Raw genomic sequence first — 20140 nt, forward strand, 5'->3', positions numbered from 1 at the left:
GTCTTAAGCGTCCACTTAAACGCCACACATAGAAAATAGCATTTGTATGGCATGCCGAGGTCCAGGATAAGGCAGCTCAAGGCTTGGGGTGGCTTTTTGGCTCTAGTCACTCCTGACATAGTCCTGGGCTGGAGGATGTATATTTCCCCGCAGTGGTTGGGAAGCTTTGCTCCAGACTGCCTCTAGGTGTGTGGATAATTCAGTAGGTATTTAGCACCTGCTGTGTACTTGTTGTTGCGGTGTATACCGTAATGAATCAGTTGGATTCAGCTGTCTGCTTTGCTGTTCTAATGAAAACTGGTTGCTCTTAAATGAAAACTGACATAAGGTGGGAAGAAACTTCATTTCTAATATTTAATCATACTGATATGTACGGAGAATAATAAAAAATAAAAACCTGTGCACACACCATCTGGATCTAACAAACCTTTTGCTGTAATTGCATCCTTTTCTTTTTTCTTTTTCTTTTTTAAGAAATAAAAAAAGGTATATATATAGACACACACACACACACACACACACATACATACATACATACATATATAGAGTTGAAGCCCATGAGAACCTCGGAACTCTCTTCCTGAATTTGATATTTTTCATGCCCAGGTTTGTTTTGTACTACAGTTGTATAAGTCCAGATAGCAGCATGATTTTTCATGTTTTTCATTATCCTAAAAATGGCATTATAGTGGATTCCTTTATAACCTGTTTTAGTTTCTTCTCCACTTTCTGAGTTCTCTTTCCAGGACTAAAGGTAATGAAATATCCTGGCTTAACATTTTTATTTTATTACTGTCTTTTTTGACCATCTTTTATTCTACTTTCTGAAAGAGTTCCTCGACTTTTTCTGATCCTTGTATTAACTATTTTATTTTGGCTGTCATCTTGCATTTTTCATTTCCCAGAGCTCTTCCTTGTTTTCCAATGTGTCCTTTTTTCCTCCCTGGCATTCTTTTCTTGTAAGTTTCAGGATTTTTTTTTTGTTGTTTTGTTCTTGTTTGTATATGTTTTTGGTTTTTGTTTTGTTTTTTACAGTTTGTTGCATTAATTTCCTTTCTTCCCTCCAAGTTTTTTCTGTTTGTCTGCTCTGGTCTCTCCCTCATTTTGGAGGCTTTACTCAAAATGTCAGTTGGTCCTTGGCTATTAGTTCCTTTTTAAGGAGAGCCCCTGCCCTCCCCCTTGAGGCTGTTTGGAAGCTTTATATGAGTGGCTGAACCCTGTCAAGCTATCAGGTAGTAGGCTTTTACTGTTAGATAGAGGGACAGAGCCTCGCCCATTTTCTTGGGGATTCACAACTGTCAATATTTTTAGGTTTGTTTTTTTTTTTTTTTTCTAGAGAAGAGTCCTCTAATTTCCTGCTTTAAGCAGAGGACGTATATAAACCAGAATATTGTGTCCCGGATTTGTGCAGGGGGAAAAAGTGAGGAGAAGAGTTGGGAGAGTCTCACACTGTTCAGTTTGTAGACTTGCACTTAACTGCCTATTTTCACTGCTTTGCTGTCACCCATGCTGGTCTTAAGCCTGTCTGGTACAAGCCTCCAGCTTCCTACAGCAGAGGTGGAGGAGGTGTGTGTTTGGCTGGCTTTTGTGCGTTTGAGACAGGCTTTCAACCAGTCCTGTTCTTCAGCTCCACGTTCAACACTGTCCTCTGTGTTGCCTGGTTTCTGCAGTCCCCTCGGTGGGAGTCCGCTTGCTTCTCTGTAGCACACAGTAACCCCCTCTTTGCAGTCACTTGGGCTTCATCTTTTCAGCTCTACTAAGAAGTTACCAGTTCTAGCAAAAATTGCATTGTCTCGTGCCCTGTTTGAATTTGCTTTGTCTTTGTGATTTATCCTTTATCCTTTCTCTAATGCAGTTGGGGGGAGTTGTCATGTTAATGGGTTTTCAGGAATGACTAGAAAAAGAAAGATACGTGTGCTTCATCCACCATGTGTATTGTATTCCATCATCTTACTCGGCCCACCCCAGTGTGGCCTCAGGCCCCCTCGCTGTGCGGAAACTGCTCTTTTCTAGGTTATGTGTCCTCGCTACATTGTTAAATCTAGTGACCATTCTTCTGCGCTAGACACACTTGACCATTCCCTCCTTGAAACATTCTTCCAAGACCAAGACGCCATGCTCTACCAGGTTTTCTCCTCCACACCCTTTGTTCTGGGCTCTTGCCTGTAACTTATCCTTTTAATGTTAACCTCTCGGTTTTGAATCCTTGGCCCACTTTTCTTCTCTCCCTTTCCTTCTTAGGTAGTTTAATCTATGATTTTAAGTGGCATGTCTATGCTGACAGTTCTTATAGCTGTCTACTACTTTCCATCTCCACTGCTACCACTCTTGCCCAGGCTTCTGGACCACTAGTATGCACTCCCACAAGTAGTCTGTAAACGGCTTAGCTTACTTGCAATCTTGCTCCCCCTACAGTCCATTCCTAACATAGAAGAAACTCCTGGGGCACCCGGGTGACTCTTGAGTCTTGATTTCAGCTCAGGTCATGTTCCCAGGGATGTGAGATCAAGCCCCGTGTCGGGCTCCATACTGACCGTAGAGCCTGCTTGATATTCTCTCTCTCTCCCGCTCTGCCCTGGTAGTGCACGCGTGCGCGCTCTCTCTCTCTCAAATAAAGAAAAAGAAAGAAAGAAAAGAAACTCCTTACCAAACCTTTTAGTGCTAGTGTTTGGCCTCATCAACCTCATCCCATACTTGGACTCTTCATTACTGTGTTCATTACATCTGCCTGGTTTCTGTTTTACCAAACCCATGCTCATCAGGGAGCTGTGTACTGATTTCCTTCTGAAACTCTTCTTTGGCTCTTCCTATGGCCAGCTTCTTTTAGTCCTTCATGCCTGGGCTCAATTTTCAGTCTTTCTGAAAGAGCGTCTAAAATGGTAATCCGCGACTCCTCCCAAAACCAAATATCACCATGTATAATTTCCACATTTATTTGATTATTCTTGCGTTTGCTAGAATGTAAACTCTGTGACAGAATTTTATCCTTTACACAGTTTTATCCTGTCATTGCCTCTGTGGGGGATCTGACTACTTAACAGGTGCTTAATATTTCTTGAATGGATTAACATAGTGGAATTAGAGACAAGAACCAAATAAGGAAAGGGACATGACAGGCACTGAATAAATATTTGTTAAATGGGCTAACAAATGGCATTAGGGGAAACAAAAATAATGACAAGGATGAAGTAAATCAGGTTTGCTCAGCCTTTTTTGGAAAAATTAGGTAAATTTCTGTTTTGAGTTAGTATTGAGTTAATTTTGCAAGTGTAAAAATGTCCTTTTTCTGTTTATCCTTTGTAACTTGGTGCTGTGAAAGATGAATATTGCCCACTAAAATCAGATGTAGCGTTCTATGCATTTGTTTTGGTAAATCTCTGTATTCAGGTCATGACAAAGAACTGCAGGAGGTCTGGGAAATTACTTTCAGATACAGTAGTTCAACCCTCTTATTTCCTAGATGTTTCTGCTTTAGAAGATAGTACTGTGATCACATGCCTTCACATTTGTAAAGGGTAAGCCGGAAAGCTAGTTTTATAAGTACTTGTTACAGAGGGAAAAAGTTGATGGCCGAACCCTTCTGACCTAAAATAAGTAACTAAAATCTCTTGAAGATTTTCAGTTTTGCCGAGAATGATCTTAAACAGAACATCTAGAAGACTTAGATGTGATTATATCGGCTACCTGGCATGTTTTCTCTCCTTTGCTGATACTTTTTACCAACATTACTTCCCCAGTGATGGCTCATGAAGAAATGGAGTATAGTCTTGAGATGCAGTTAGAGCATCATGCTGCAGAACAGCCCGCCCCTGCCGAAGTGGCCGGCAGCCAGGAGGGACTGTCCCCGCTCCAGCCTCTACCTGCCGAAGTGGCCGGCAGCCACGGGGGGCCGCCCCTGCTCCAGCCTGCTACGCGGGTGTCTGCTGACCCGACGGAGGAAGTGGAGCGGTTGGGAGAAGATGGTGTGGAGGATGTTCATCCGGGAGCTTCGGAGGAGCGCGGGCAGGGACCTGGTGTTAACCACCCCGTCCAAGTGTCGTCACTGGAGTCAATGAACAGCTTCCTCAGCGGGCTGCAGAGGCTTCACGGCATGCTGGAGTTCCTGAGGCCCCCTTCAGACAACAGCGTGGGGCCAGTGAGGGCCAGGAGGACGAGGGGGTCTGCCTCCCGCAGGTCAAGACCCGGAGCGTCTCAGAGGACCGACCGTGCCAGGTAAAAACTCATGTCCGTCTCGGGATTGGTGCCGCCCTGGGAGTTGCCAACGCCGGTTCTGGCCCTAGTGCGCCGAGGGCTGCCACTGTGACTTTTGGCAAGTCAGGTGGCCTTGCTGAACCCCCGTTTCCTCGGGAGTTAGATGAAAATGAAAGCACTTGCCTTATTCACTTCACAGAGTAACCGAGAGACTCAGTTACACTGAGGTGCTTTGGAAAGTAGGTGCTGGTTCGTTGGCAGCGGCTTCTGGAGAAGTAAGTGGCTCTTCCTCAGATCGCTGGCATGTCGCAGAAGTACTTTTTTAAGTCCTGAGTCCACACTTCGGCTACCCAGGATCCGTTGTTCATTGGCATTCCGTGTAACGGGGTAGTAGACTTTGGAAGACAGGCGGGCTGGATTCAGAGAAGCCTTGTGAAAAGTACGGTGTCAATAAAGTTAGAGCTTATCTCGCTAAGTGGGGAAACATTCCACCCCTCCTCACCCGAGAGTATGTTGCGGAGTTGAAAGTAATTTTCTTTTATAGTTTTTGGGTTGAACTTGCCTCTTGAAGACCTTAGCTGTCAGGTCCTGACAGGGTCGTTATGAAAAGTAACCGGTGTCTATGCCTTGTCTGTTTTTTAACTTCCTCCTTTATTTGAAACCCTTTATTTCACGTAGATTGAATTTAAGATCTTTATTTTATATGTGAGGGAAACTTGGACCCTGAGAAAGTGTTTTGTTCAGGGTCTCATAGCCACTGCAGGGATGGAGTTGAGCTGGTATTGGAACCCTGATCTCACTTGTTTTCTATACAGACAGACGACAGAGGAAGCTTCGGTCAGATCCGTGTGTTTTCCTTACATTATGGAAATGAAGAGATGATACTAACAAGCAGTAACTAGGCCACCTGTTCACTGTGTTTTACAAATGAGGAAGCTGATGGAATCATTTGTGTTTTGACTGTGGTACCTCTGGAATTGGGATTGCGCCTTCTGATCCTGGATTCAGCATCCTTTTGCCTGGGTTCTGGCGATTACTGTTTGGGGCAAGGGGAGGGTGCTCTGTTACAGCTGGTCCAGTCTCTGGAGCCTGGTCTTTTCTGGATGTGACCCATCAGGGTTGATGTGCTTCGTTTTGTGTCGACAAGAGTTTCACACGCATGCTACTGTTATTTAAGGTGCCATTCTGATTGTGAAGGCAGAATAAGATTTCGTATGTTTGTGTCATAGGGGAGGCACCTTGCAGTGCTGTTTGGGGAGCCTTTCAAAGTAAGTGGGCTGAGAGTTGAGAGTGGTGTCCCCAGGAACTGGCTGACTGCCAGGAGGCCTCACAGTATTCCTCAGCCTTGGATGTTCATATACTCTCTTGGGGGAGGGGAGTTGGGGGCAGAGTTGATTGCTCTTGGTGGGGTACACTTACCAGCTCACAGGAGAGTGATGCTTATAAACCAGATGCCAATTTACAGAGACAAATGGAAATACCACAGAGACCAGATTCTCTTGCTGGCACCGTTAGCATAATTCTCCTAAAAGGTATTTATACACAGAAGCTAAACTCTGATCAGAAAATTGCTTCTGTGCTCAGAAACTGGGTTACAGAATCTAGGTATTGAAGGATGTTAGTTGAGCTCTTTGACAACTGTATGTTTGTCTGTACAAAGCGAATAAATCTAAGGGGCCAGGGACTGTGCAGTTACGTGGAGAGAACATGGATTCTGTAGCCACGTGAATGTGGTATTGAAACTTCTTCCCCCTGAATATTGTGTGGTAAGTAAATGCCACACTAAATTCACATAAAAATATGAGCTTTTCCAGGACCAATTGCTTATTTTACCTTCTGAATTTCTTTTTATTATTTTTTTTATACCTCCTGAAGTCTTTTTTTTTTTTTTTTTTTAATTTTTTTTAACGTTTATTTATTTTTGAGACAGAGAGAGACAGAGCATGAACAGGGGAGGGTCAGAGAGAGGGAGACACAGAATCTGAAACAGGCTCCAGGCTCTGAGCGGTCAGCACAGAGCCCAACGCGGGGCTCGAACTCACGGACCGCGAGATCATGACCCGAGCCGAAGTCGGACGCTTAACTGACTGAGCTCCCCAGGCACCCCTATACCTTCTGAATTCTTAACATGAATTTCTTACTATGGTGTTTGGCATTTACTCCCCTGATAGACCATTTCTGGGCCAGGTGCTGACAGCCTGGGCCAGGGTGAGCAGCTGTGCCTCACACTCCACCAAGAAGCCAGAGTCGGAGAAAAGTGAGTAATGAGGTATTTTTCCTAACAGGCTTCTCAGCCAAGATCACAAACTCCTTTCCCGTTTCTTTGTTTGAGGCTGCTTGATTCTGATTCTGGCTGTCAGCATCATCACTCGTTCATCAAATATTTCTGACATTCCACTCTGGGAGAGACTGAACTTTGCCTTGGAGATACATTGTGAGCAGGACAGATCAGGGTACCTGTTTTCATGGAGCTTATGGAATCTGGGACTCTAGAGGCTAGGCAAGGGGCAAGAACTAACACTGGTTTTTAATTCAGAGATAATAAGTGGAGGGAAAGAGGATTTCTTGGGTTTCAAGGTTGTACTCCCAAAGACACCCTAGCACTTCCTCATGACGATAGTCCCCTTTCCTGTGTCCCTGTCTGACTTTGGAAATGCCTTTTACTATCTTAATGTTAATGAGTGTTTTTTAATCACTTGATTTTTTTACCAGTTTCTATGCAGGAATGCTCAGTGTGCATGCCCAGTAGCCCCTCAGCCTCACTTTACTGTGGATTTCATTTGATTAAAATGTACTCAAGAAATACTGTTCTTATGTGCTGGTCTCGTGGTAGCTAAAGCTGCTGTTCACACACAATTCCCAAAAATAAGTTGATAAAGTTGCTTATTAGTATTTTTTAAAAAGAAAACCTGAGTGACCTCAGTAAAAATGGCCGGACCTCTGAAACAGTTGGCAAAATTTAGCAGAATCAACTTGCAGGATGCTGGAAATTAAACAGATACTTACACCATTTTCAGGGAGCGAATATTAAAAACCAAACCAAACCAAACAGCTGATGTCAGTAGAACAGTAAGCTTCGTGACATTCCTTGCTCCCAGATCCCTCTTCGGCTTAGTGTAACCATGAAAAGCCACTGCCTGCGATCACGGTGAAAACGTGAGGGAGTAGAATGGAATGGGAGCTCCTTCAGAGCCTCATTCCCAGAGAATTCCCTTTCTTTGTCCTGTTTGGTGGTTTCCTAGAAGATCTCACCTGCAGGCTATTCCTGATTTAGCACTTAGGCCCAGTCTAAAAAGCCTACAAGCCTTTTCCCCAGAGGCTGCCTGAGGTGGTGCATAACGACTGGGGCAAACTAAACTAACCAAAAAGCTTAAAAGGAAAAGCTAAGGAATGAGATCTTCGTAGGGGTTTTGAAAAGCTCTGACATATTCTTAGAAATCTAGAAGGCCACACATATGCCAAGGGCTGTGTACAACTGTGCCCGCGCCCAGGAAAGACCTAAGAAGGCACTAATTCCTCAACTCTTATTGGCGTTGAGGCTCTGCACAAGCAGGAAGAATTGTCACCTGCCTGGCTGATTACTGAAGGTGTGCCCCAGTATACACACACAGTCATACACTCAGCGAAGACCAGGAGACTTATTGGCTCCTCAAACTCTTGAACCCTGAGATAATGACCTGAGCTGAAATCAAGAGTTGGATGTTCACCAGACTAAGCCACCCAGGTGTCCCAAGATTTTTAAAATTTTTTAGTAATTTCTGCACCTAACACGGGGCTTGAATCCACAACCCCAACATCAAGAGTCACACGCTTCACTGACTAGCCAGCCAGGCACCCCTAAACTTTTCTATTAGAATTTGGAATAGACATTTCTATATGAACAAAAAAGACATAGTCCTATAGAAAAGAGCAAAGCAGGGGTGCCTCTCAGTTTCAGCCTGTGGCTCTTGATCTCACAGTTGTGAGTTTGAGCCCCACGTTAGGTGTAGAGTTTGCTTAAAAATAAACCTTAAAGAAAGAAAGAAAACAGCAAAACAGTAGATATAAATCCTGCCTTAAATGCAGTTGTATTAAACACAAATCAAAAGGTACAGATCAGCAGCATTGAGTTTTGTTTTGTTTTTTTTTAATCCAACTGTATTCTGTCTACAAGACAGTTAAGATTCAAAGATATTAGTAGGTTGAGAGTAAAAGGATGGACCAAAATAACATTATGCAAACAGTAACCGTAAGAGAGTAGGAGTTAATGTACTAATATCAGATGAAATAGACCTTAAGACCAAGATTGTTATAAGAGTCGGGGTGCCTGGGTGACTCAGTCGGTTAAGCGTCCAACCTCAGTTTGGGTCAAGATCTCAAGGTTCGTGCATTCAAGACACGCATTGGACTCTGTGCTTGTGGTGTGGAGCCTGCTTGGGATTCTCTCTCTTTCTCCCTTTCTCTCCCGGCCCCTCCCCACCTTGTGCTTATGCCCTTCCCTCTCAAAATGAATAAACTTTAAAAAAAAATTTTTTTAAAGATTGTTGTAAGAGTCAAGAATGACATTTTATAATGATAAAAGGGCCAATCCATCTAGAAGATATAACAATTATAAACCTATATGCCCCTGTAACAGTGCCCATGTAACAGTACATGAAGCAAAAACTGTCATAATTGGTGGTAGAAATCTACAATTCACCGGTAATAATAGGAGATGTCAGTACACTTTTGATAATGAGTTTAACAACTAGGCAGAAAGTCAACAAGGAGCCGGAAAACTTGAACAATACTGTAACCCTACTAGATCTAATAGAAAATTCCACTTAATAGCAGAGTATCCCTATTTCTCAAGTGCACACGGAGCATTTTCCAGGACAGATCATATGTTAGGGCATAAAACAAGACCAATAAATTTAAAGGATTGAAATCATATAAAATATGTTCTCTGAACACAACAGAATGAAGCTGGACATCAGTAACAAAGAATTTGGGGCATTTCACAAGTATGCAGAAATTACACAACTCCTAAATAACCAAGAGTTCAAAGAAGAAATCCCAAGAAAAATTAGGAAATACTTTGAGATGAATGAAAAGAAAAACCTAGTATACCAAAACTTTTAGGATGCAGCTAAAGCAGTGCTTAGAAGGAAATGTATAGCTGTTAAATGCCATGCTAAGAAAGGATAAAGTACTCAATAACCTAGCTTAAGGAACTAGAAAAAGAAAAGCAAACAAAATAAAAAATCCGGAATTCAAAGCAAGCAAGCAGAAAGAAGGAAATAATGACCATTAGAGCAGATATGAATGAAATAGACTTCATAGAAATAGAAAACCAGCTAATCCAAAAGTTGGTTTTCTGAAAAATCAACAAAATTGACAAACTTCTAGGTAGACTGATCAAGAAAGAGAGAAGACCCAGAGTAATCAGGAGTGAAAGAACATCACTATCACTCTTACAGAAGAAAGCAATTTTATAAGGGAATACTGTGAACATTTTTGTTTTTGTTTTGGGATTTTTTTGGTGTTTTAGAGAGCAGGGGACAGGGGCAAAGGAAGAGAGACAGAATCCCAAGCAGGCTCCACACCTGGCACAGAGCCCCATGTGGGGCTCAATCCTGTGACCCTGGGATTGTGACCTGAGCCAAAATCAAGAGTCGGATGCCCCACTGACTGAGCCACCCAAGCATCCCTGTGAACAGTGTTATACCAAGAAATTAGATAATTTAGGTGAAATTGACAAACTTCTAAGAAGACATGTTTATCAGTATTCTTTCAAGAAGAGAAAGAAAATCTGAATAGATGATTAACAAATAAAGGGATTGAATTATTAATTTAAAAACAAAATTCACACAGAACAGCCCAGAAGTAAGTGGCTTCCCTGGTGAAGTCTACCAAATGTTTAAAGGGGAAATCAATAGGCAGTTGATGAGGAATCCCAGACACCCTCTGGACTTTCCTTTTTTCACACGATTGGGAAGATGGCAGACATTCTGACTGAGCATGCCTACCAAAAGCAGCCAATTATCTTTCAAAATAAGAAGAGGGTTCTGCTAGGGGCACCTGGGTGGCTCAGTCAGTTGAGCGTCTGACTTCATTTTGGCTCAGGTCGTGATCTCATGGATTGTGGGATCGAGCACATTGGGCTTTGTGCTGACAATGTGGAGCCTACTTAGGATTCTCTCTCTCTGTCTCTCTGCCCCTCTCCTGCTCGCGCACGCTCACTCGCTCTGTCTCTCTCTCTCTCTCAATAAACATTAAAAAACAAGCAAAAAATGAGGGGTTTGTTTGGAGAAACCAGCAAGGAGAAGCTCCTGTGATACTACAAAAACATTGCGCGGGGCTTCCAGATGCCCAAGGAGGCCATTGAGTGCACCTGTAGTGGCAAGAAATGCCCCTTTACTCATAAGGTCTCCATCCGAGGGCAGATTCTGTCTGGTCTGGTGACGAAGATAAAGATGAAAAGAACCATTGTCATCCACTGAGCCTACTTCCACTACCTCCAAAAATACAACTGCTTTGAAAAACGCCACCAGAGCTTGTCTGTGCACCTGTCCCCCTGCTTCGGGGATGTCTAGACTGGCAACATTGTAACAGTGGACGAGTGCTAGCCATTGAGCAAGTCTGTGTGCTTCCCTGAGCTCAAAGTCACCAAGGCTGCTGGTACCAAGAAGCAATTCCAAACATTCTGAGACTAAACATCTGCCCATACACCTAAAGAAAATAAAGTTATTTTCCCAGTTAAAAGAAAAAATGAAATAACACCAATACTTAACAAACTTTTCAAAAAAATGGAAGCTGGGGGAATACTTCCTGATTCTTTGAGGTCAGTATTATTCCAATACCAAAAACATATAAAGGCATCACAAGAAAACTATAGACCAATATCGTTTATTGGTAATTTATGAATGTAGATACAACGTTTCTCAACAAAATACTAGCAAACTGAATCCAACAACATATAAAAAAGATGATACACTAAAACCAAACAGGATTTGTTCTAGGAAAGCAAGGCTGATTCAACATATAAAAAAATAGGGTCCCTGGGTGGCTCAGTCGGTAAAGTGTGCGACTTCAGCTCGGGTCATGATCTCACAGTTTGTGGGTTCAGGCCCCGCGTCGTGCTCTCTGTGCTGACAGCTCAGAGCCTGGAGCCTGCTTTGAATTCTGTGTCTCCCCCTCTCTCTGCCCCTCCCCTGCTCATGCTCTGTCTCTGTCTCTCAATAATAAATAAACGTTAAAAAAAATAAAAATAAATAGTGAGATACTATATTAATACAATAAAGGGGAAAAAAACATGAACATCTTAATAGATGAAGAAGCATTTGACAAAACTCTTTAATGATGAACAGACTAGCAGTGGAAGGGAACTTCCTCAACCTGATAAAGACCATGAATAAAAAAACCCTCATCGAACTTACTAACTTACTAAAGACTGAAAGCTTTACTCCTAAGGTCAGGAACAAGAATTTGCCAATTCTGTTTGCCGCTGTACTGGAGGTTCTCGCCAGAGCAATTAGACAAAAAAAAAAAAAAAAGAAATAAAAGGCATTCCAATTAGAAAGGATGAAATCAAACTGTAGCTATTCACAGGTGATGTGGTCCTTGTATATATCATGAAGTCATGAAAGAGACCAGACCCAAAAGGCCATATATATTATGATTGTACCATATGAAATGTCCAGAATAGGCAAGTCTACAGAGACCGAAATTAAATTAGTGATTGCTAGAGGTTGCAGAAAGGGGAGAAGAAGGAAGGACTGGTTATATGTGTACAGGGTTCCTTTTAGGTATGGCGAAAATGTTTTGGAAGAAGATAATGGTGATGGTTATCTAACCTGTAGTTATGCTGAAAACCACTGAATTGGTGTACTTTTTTTAAATTCGTATTTTTTATTTTTGAGCAAGAGAGTGCAAGCAGGGAAGGGGCAGAGAGAGAGGAAGACAGAGGATTTGAAGCAGGCTCCACACTGACAGCAGAGAGCCCCATGTGGGGCTCAAACCTACAAACTGCAAGATCGTGGCCTGAGCTGAAGTCGGACGCTTAACCGACTGAGCCACCCAGGTGCCGTGAACGGCACACTTTTAAATTGTGAGTCAAAAAGGATTCACAATTGCTACTTCTCATTTCAATTTATTCACATTTCTTTCTTTTTTTTTTTTTAAATTTTTTTTTTCAACGTTTATTTATTTTTGGGACAGAGAGAGACAGAGCATGAACGGGGGAGGGTCAGAGAGAGAGGGAGACACAGAATCGGAAACAGGCTCCAGGCTCTGAGCCATCAGCCCAGAGTCCGACGCGGGGCTCGAACTCACGGAGCGCGAGATTGTGACCTGGCTGAAGTCGGACGCTTAACCGACTGCGCCACCCAGGCGCCCCCTTTTTTTTTTTTTTTACAAAGGTGTATCTTCTGTTGAATTAGATACCAAATATTTATTTTGTTCCATTCTATCATCATTTTTTTTTTTTATTTTTTTTTTCAACGTTTATTTATTTTTGGGACAGAGAGAGACAGAGCATGAACGGGGGAGGGGCAGAGAGAGAGGGAGATACAGAATCGGAAACAGGCTCCAGGCTCTGAGCCATCAGCCCAGAGCCCGACGCGGGGCTCGAACTCACGGACCGCGAGATCATGACCTGGCTGAAGTCGGACGCCAACCGACGGCGCCACCCAGGCGCCCCTCTATCATCATTTTTAATAGAACACCCTAGTTTGCCATAAATTGTAGCTGAACTAGAAGAAATCAATTTTTTTCTGAGTGAGCAGTCTCCAACAATGTTTCTGGGTAATAATGTATCTTAATGTTATAAAGACAGTTATTAAAACTTAAAAGTAGATTACCTTTCAGTAATACTTTATAATTATCACCTAGAGGAAGTACAGAACACCTTTCTGATTTTTACTATCGAATGTCATTCTGTGCTGTAAGTAGGGTGTGGTCTGATAGGTGGGTTGTGAACGAAACTACAGCACAGTAATGGGTATGGTTAAAACTCAGCCAGCCAGAATAGGGTTAATTCTGCTCCCTGCTCTTCTCATCTTGAGTTAATTTTTGATATCATGCCGACATTTGATACCATAGCTGACATTATTTAAACTTAAAAAGAAAAATAATGTTTTAAAATAAGAGGTAAAACCATGATGACTGAAGCAGGACTTCACATTCTACCCCGAAGGACCTTGGTCTGTGTTGTTGCAGGAATTCCCTTGAGGCCATTTTTGATCAGCAGAGCCCTTTTTCTTCTTTCCCGCTCTCTTTCAACCCCTAATATCAGGAGACAGATTGCTGAGTTGTGTCCTTTAAAAGATACTGACACACGGCCAAAGGCCAGTAAAGTAGAATTTGGTTTTAGCAAGAGTCAACCTCCAGTGTGGCTAATGTAATAATTGAGTGGAAAAGAGAATATCCGGGCCAGCCAACGTCTGCCTAAAACTGCTATTTGTGCTTCAGTGTTCAAAGGCACATTTAACTGCCTGGAGATGGGTTGAAATGACCAGGATTTACTCTCAGATTACTGTGGCTTTTTCTTGTGTTGATGGTCCATGGTACTGTAATTCTGTTGTCTTTTTGCTTATGTAGGTCCAGAGCACCATTGGATGCTTACTTTCAAGTGAGCCGGACCCAGCCTCAGTTGCCAACCACGTCTCATGGTTCAGAGACCAGGAATCCTGTCTCTGAGGACTTGCAGGTCTCCAGTAGTTCTGATTCCGACAGCTCCACAGAGTATGAGGAGGTTGTTGTCCAGGGAGAGGAACCTAGAGCCGTTGTTATAGAAGGTGAGTATGTCGCTCAGTTTTGGATTCACAGGGCTAATACCCAGAAAGCTAGAAAGTCTAGACTTGTGATGTGATACTTTCCCTTTTGCCCCCAGATGTCAGTAGATTCCTGCTTCATACAGTACAAAGCTTTCACTGGCCATGATTCCATATAGAGGATTTGATCTGTCTTGAAATTTAATGTGATCTGTGACCCAGTCAGTTGGTCACTTTGTGATGGCATTTTATATTCTCTTTCATCTTCTTTGACATCTTATAAGGTAGTAGGTTCTTTATTTAAAGAAAAGCGTTGTAAATTCGGTACCCTGTCTAGTCGGCCAGTTTTTAAGTCCTACTATAATGCCATGTATTATGCAAGTAGAGCTATGTTTAGCAGTAGTGGGCAGAGACCCTGGAGCATATGTCCTGCTTACCCTCTGATACCCCAGATTATGGTCTTTTCCCACTAAAGGGACCCAGGACTTCTTGGAGAAGTGGCTTTCCAAGACTGGGATAGGAAATATACAAAATGAGCCTAGGGCGTTTGTGCTAGAAAGCAAGGGAGCCATCTCTCAGAGAGTCATCAGGTCGGTAGGCGTAGGAGCAACTTTAAAGGCGCTCCTAAGTGGCCTCAAGATGGGACAGTTTGAGCATCAAAACGAATAATGGGTGTATTCTTGGAGTATGGATTGAGATATAGGTTGAAATACATCAAATCTGTGAAAAATCCTAATTCATAATTATGTGCTTTTTTAAAAGCTCACTTATCAGCGTCCTAAGTTATTAGAGCCCTGACGCATTACTCTGAAAACTGGTGAATAAAGGATTACGCATTTATCCTGTTTTCCCTGGGTGAACTGTATTCAGGAAAACCAAATATTGGCTGATGAAGGAGGTTTTGTTTGTTTGTTAAGAGTATTTAAGGTTCACAACAAAATTGAGAGGACAGCGTGGAGATTTCCACACACTCCTGTCCTCACACGTGCACAGCCTCCCTGTTAGCCCCGCTCGCCAGAATGGTGCATCTAATCCGTGGCATGTTCACTCCAAGTCCGTGCTTTACCTTGGGGTTCACCTCAGGTTTTCCATTCTGTGGGTTTCGACAAATGTGTAATGACATCCCCATCGTTATACAGGGTACTCTTACTGCCCTAAAAATTCTCTTTGCCTCTTCATTTCTCCCACCTACCCCCAAGGAAGTTCTTTGAAGTAGAAAAACTCCAGCTAATATTGGAGCAGAGATGACAGGAAAAAGTCATAATTGTGTGACTCCTCATGGAATTCTGTATCTAGGCAAAGATCAGCAGTGGATCCTAAAACCATTAGGTTGAAAGGTTGATGGGATTCCTTTCAATGGAGGAAGCAAGCTGACACCACCAGACCATAATGTGCATTTTGATGTGTTGCAATCAGAAATCTCCATAGAGGGGCGCCTGGCTGGCTGAGTCAGCAGAGCAAGCGACTCTTGGTCTCAGGGTTGTAAGTTCAAGCCCATGATGTGTGTAGAGATTAGTTAAAAATAAAATTAAAAAAAAGAAAGAAACCTCCATAGCACTTAGGAAATACTGTTACTGCCCCCCAAATCCCTGAGTCTGCTTAAGACTCTAGATATAATAACCAGGTTGCCCAGTTTGCAGTAAGTAGAAGAACAAGGTAAATAATACCAGAGATGCAACCATTTAAATCTAAAATGTGTTCCATTGGAACATCTAGAAAAAAGATCTAAACATACATGAAGTTCTAGTGTATTGGAAAGAGAATATCTCAAATAGTGGGGAAAAGACAGACTTTTAAATTAATATTGTAAAAACTGGATTGCTAACTGGAAAACAAACTGGATTCATTCCTCACACTATAAAATCAAGAAATAAGTGAATCAGAGACCTAGTGTAAAAAAAGAAACCATTCTATTATTAGAATAATAGATGTGATAAAACCCAGAAGTAGGGAGCACTTTGAAGTCTAGAGGCAGTACAGTAAAATTACAAAAAAAAAAAACTTTGGTCGGTGTGGGGGAGGGGGTGCTGGGTGGCTCAGTCAGTGGAGCGTCTGACTTTGGCTCAGGTCATGATTTCACAGTTCGTGGGTTTGAGCCCCGTGTCGGGCTCTTGTGCTGACAGCTCACAGCCTGGAGCCTGCTTTCGATTCTGTGTCTCCCTCTCTCTCTGCCCCTCCCCTGCTTGCATTCTGTCTCTGTCTCTGAAAGATGAACAAATGTTAAAAAATTAAGAAAAAGAAGCATACAACCAAAGAAGTATTCTTGCTGCCCCTCTTCTTGCCAGAAAACAGAATTGAATCCACTGAAGCCCTTAGGTTTAACTGCCAGTTTATAGGAAATATCGGTGATAGAGCAAATAGTTAAGCAATACCACAAGGAAGCAGTCAGTCAAATCTGGGATTAGAGTGTTTCATAAGACAAATGACCAGATATCTTCCAACAAATCAGTGACAGGGAAGGGATAAAAATGAAGAATTGTTAGAGTGAAAAAAAACGTCACATATGTAACAGTCAAACTCGTTGTGGAGGCCTTGCTTAGATTCTGATAGCAATAAATGTAGTGTAATGAGTAACTTGAAAACAACTGGGAAATTTTGAATATGAACTGGGTATTAGTATTAAGAGATTATTAGTTTTGTTAGGCGTGATAAGGATAGTGTTGATGTAAAGAGAAATCTTTATCAGTTAGTATTACAAAAGTTTTTATAAGTGAAATGACATTTTAGAGTTTGTTGTTAAGCTTTGTAAAAGAAAATAATGGGGCTGGGGGGGCTTAGTTGGGAAAAGATTGGCAACAAGATCGATTTTTTTTTTTTTAATTGGGTGATGAGTACTTACATGTTATTTATACTGTTCAGTCTAGTTTTATGCATATTTGAAAATATCCAAAATAAGTTAAAAAATAAATTCACTGTTACAACTTAGGAAACTTAAAACAATACTACCAATTAGAAATGGAAAGCTGTGATACGCCAGGCTCTCCTGCTAGACTCTCATTCCTGACTTCTGTCTTCTTTTGTGCGTTACTAATCTTATCATTTCTGGAAATGACTTGGCAGACCAAGTAGGAGGTACCTCAGCAGAACAAGAAGTTACAAGTATCCGTGAAGGAGAGACCCTTCCCAAACAGGTAATATGAGCATCCTTTTAAATGAAGTGGTGATTTGCATTTAAAGAAGAGGCTGCAGGCTAAAGTGGAAAGTTTGCAGACTTTGTAGGTGGGAGGTCAGCGTGTGGGTCCAGTCCACTTATTTATGTGGCTGCTTCCTCATAGGTTTAAAAAAGCAGGGGTAGGGGCACCTGGGTGGCTCAGGTGTTAGACGTCCTACTTGGACGTCATGATCTGAGGTCATGATCTCACAGCTCATGGTTTCCAGTCCTACGTCAGGCTCTGCGCTGACAGCTCAGAGCCTGGAGACTGCTTTGGATTTATGTCTCCCTCTCTCTCTGCCCCTCGTCCACTCATGCTCTGTCTCTCTGTTTCTCTCTCAAAAATAAATAAATATTAAAAAATAAAAAGTAGGGGTAGATGTGAGGATAACTTGTCCTACCTACCTAACAAGGTTAAGTTTTGATTATACCCTTTATCAGTACATAAAGTTGACTCTCGTGAATCACTGCATAGTGTCCCATCTATAAATAAATTTTTGGTCAACTCTTTTGTCACATACACTATACTTGTTTCTTCTTTCTCTTGCTCTCCCTTTCCTTCCTTCCTTCCTTCCTTCCTTCCTTCCTTCCTTCCTTCCTTCCTTCCTTCCTTCCTTCCTTCCTTCCTTCCTTCCTTCCTTCCTTCCCTGGTACAAGTGCGTGCTTTGTACAGTTGTCTTGCAAGTATTTGTGACGAATATATGCTAGGTATATTTTAGCAGAGAGATTGCTCTGTCAAAGGAAAGATACATGGGAGCTCAGTCGGTTAAGCATCCAACTCTTGATTTTGGCTCAGGTCATGATCTCATGGCCTGTGGGATTGAGCCCACATCAGGCTCTACGCTGACAGCTGCTTGGGATTCTCTGTCTGCCCATCCCCCGCTCACATGCACATGCTCTCTCCTCTCTGTCTCTCTCAAAATAAATAGACATTTTTTAAAAAAGGAAAGATACATGTATTTTAGTCTTTATAGATAATGCCATGGACAATTTGTGTCACTTTCTACCTGCAGCAACAATATATAAACATGCCCATTTCTTCATTAACCCTCAAACATTGCTTGGTGTCATCAGACATCAGCTTATACCATCTAATAAATGAAAAAATGATCTCTTACTTTAATTTGCATTTTTCAGTTATAAATAAACACTTAACGAACCATTTGTATTTTTTGGTAAGCTGTTTATGTCCTTTGTTTTTCTGTTTTTGTTTTTAATTTTGATTTACATGAGCCAAGTATAACTGCTTGAGTTGATTATGAATCTAATTTTGAACGTATAACAAACCTGCTATTCCCTGTTGTTGATTATCTGGGTAACTGCCAGGTCTGTTTTGTTCTGTTTTGTATCTTTGTAAACATAGCTCCTTTTCTTCATTTGCATGAAAAAAATATCCAAGAATTTCCTAAGATGAAAGGATGGTAGTATTTTCCTGGCTTGTTATGAAACATTTGGCCAGCTTGCGTTTTAACAAAGAATGGCAAGTGATTCCGAGCTGTTGCAGCTTTGCTATGGTGTTTTCAGTTTTGTTTGTATTGTTTTTGTGTCGTTTTGTTGATGTGACAGTCGCACATCCTCTTCAAGACCGATATGCATTCTCTCTAATTTGAATGTATTCTGGTTTCCGTCCAGTCTCCCCAGAAGACCAGTCCTCTTCCATCTTCTGTTCCTATGGATGATGAAGAAGGGGACACTTGCACAATATGTTTGGAACTTTGGACCAATGCTGGGGATCACCGACTCTCAGCGTTACGCTGTGGGCACCTCTTTGGGTATAAGTGCATTTCTAAGTGGCTCAAGGGACAGACACGAAAATGTCCTCAGGTAAGAACCGTACATAAGGACTGTTCATGTGCACAGTCAGCATGTTAGGTCAGGGTTCCTAGAACCACACTAACTTTGTCTTGTTGGGCTCTTTAGTGCAACAAGAAAGCCAAGCACAGTGACATCGTGGTTCTTTATGCCCGAACCCTGAGAGCTCTGGACACTAGTGAACATGAGCAAATGAAAAGGTAGGTGACAAGAATCTGACTACCTGGCAAATCTGAAAAAGGAGGTATGAGTCACACTTAATGTGGTTCTCGGGCTTTACTTGGACCGTACTGGGGATCACTGGCAATCTGTCTCTCATTGTGATTAATAAATATACGTCTGATGTCTTCTGAGGGAGGTCTACATGATGTGTTCTTGATGTTTTGGAGGGGCACCTGGGTGGCTCAGTCAGCTAAGCGTCCGACTTCGGCTCAGGTCATGATCTCGTGGTTTGTGGGTTTGAGCCCCGCGTCAGGCTCTGTGCTGACAGTTCAGAACCTGGAGCCTGCTTTGGATTCTGTCTCCCCCCACCTCTCTCTCTCTGCCTTCCCCCATTTGCACTCTCTCTCTCACCCTCTTTTGAAAATAAATGAACATTTTTTTAAAATGCGGTTTCGGAGCAACAACTAATTCCAACTTCAGCTAGCTCAGTGAGTATAGGCCCCAGGTTCACTGAATGAACCTTCTCAACTATAGGGTAGGGGGAGCTTATCTAAAAATGAAGTCAGTGCACAAGAAAGCAGAGCTAAGCAGTGGAGGAAGATGGATTCCTGACCCTCAATTCAGCCATGCCTAAATTAGTTTCCAGTGGATTTCTCAGTGATAACGTTAGTTTTCAATTTTAGTTGGCCAGCTAAAGTAAAGTTTCTGTCCTGTAATCTAAGGAATATTAACCAGTGTTTCATCACATAATATTTTCATTCTGGGAAGACTGACACCTGGATCATGAAAATCTCCTTCCTCGAAACGGGGGGAAGGGGCACCTGGGTGGCTCAATTGAGCCCAGTCTTTTTTTTTTTTTTCAACTTTTTTTATTTATTTTTGGGACAGAGAGAGACAGAGCATGAACGGGGGAGGGGCAGAGAGAGAGGGAGACACAGAATCGGAAACAGGCTCCAGGCTCTGAGCCATCAGCCCAGAGCCTGACGCGGGGCTCGAACTCACGGACCGCGAGATCGTGACCTGGCTGAAGTCGGACGCTTAACCAACTGCGCCACCCAGGCACCCCAATTGAGCCCAGTCTTGATTTCAGCTC

The 20140-nt window shown here is 42.3% G+C and overlaps 1 protein-coding gene and 1 pseudogene across 1 annotated transcript in view; both read left to right on the forward strand.

Annotated features, from left to right (window-relative positions):
- The window catches only part of RFWD3 (ring finger and WD repeat domain 3), a 43367-nt gene that overhangs the window by 1043 nt on the left and 22184 nt on the right, over positions 1-20140 (forward strand). Inside the window, exons 2-6 of the mRNA XM_025920702.2 lie at positions 3738-4212; positions 13750-13946; positions 16983-17053; positions 18706-18897; positions 18994-19085. Coding sequence (XP_025776487.2) covers positions 3740-4212; positions 13750-13946; positions 16983-17053; positions 18706-18897; positions 18994-19085 — 1025 coding nt within the window. The 5' untranslated portion in view covers positions 3738-3739. The remainder of the gene's footprint in view (positions 1-3737; positions 4213-13749; positions 13947-16982; positions 17054-18705; positions 18898-18993; positions 19086-20140) is intronic.
- On the forward strand, positions 6112-12231 carry LOC112857388 (small ribosomal subunit protein uS17-like; annotated as a pseudogene).

This window comes from Puma concolor, chromosome E2 (genome assembly GCF_028749965.1).
Source record: "Puma concolor isolate L17-30 chromosome E2, mPumCon1.1.hap2, whole genome shotgun sequence".
Taxonomy (NCBI): Eukaryota; Metazoa; Chordata; class Mammalia; order Carnivora; family Felidae; genus Puma; species Puma concolor.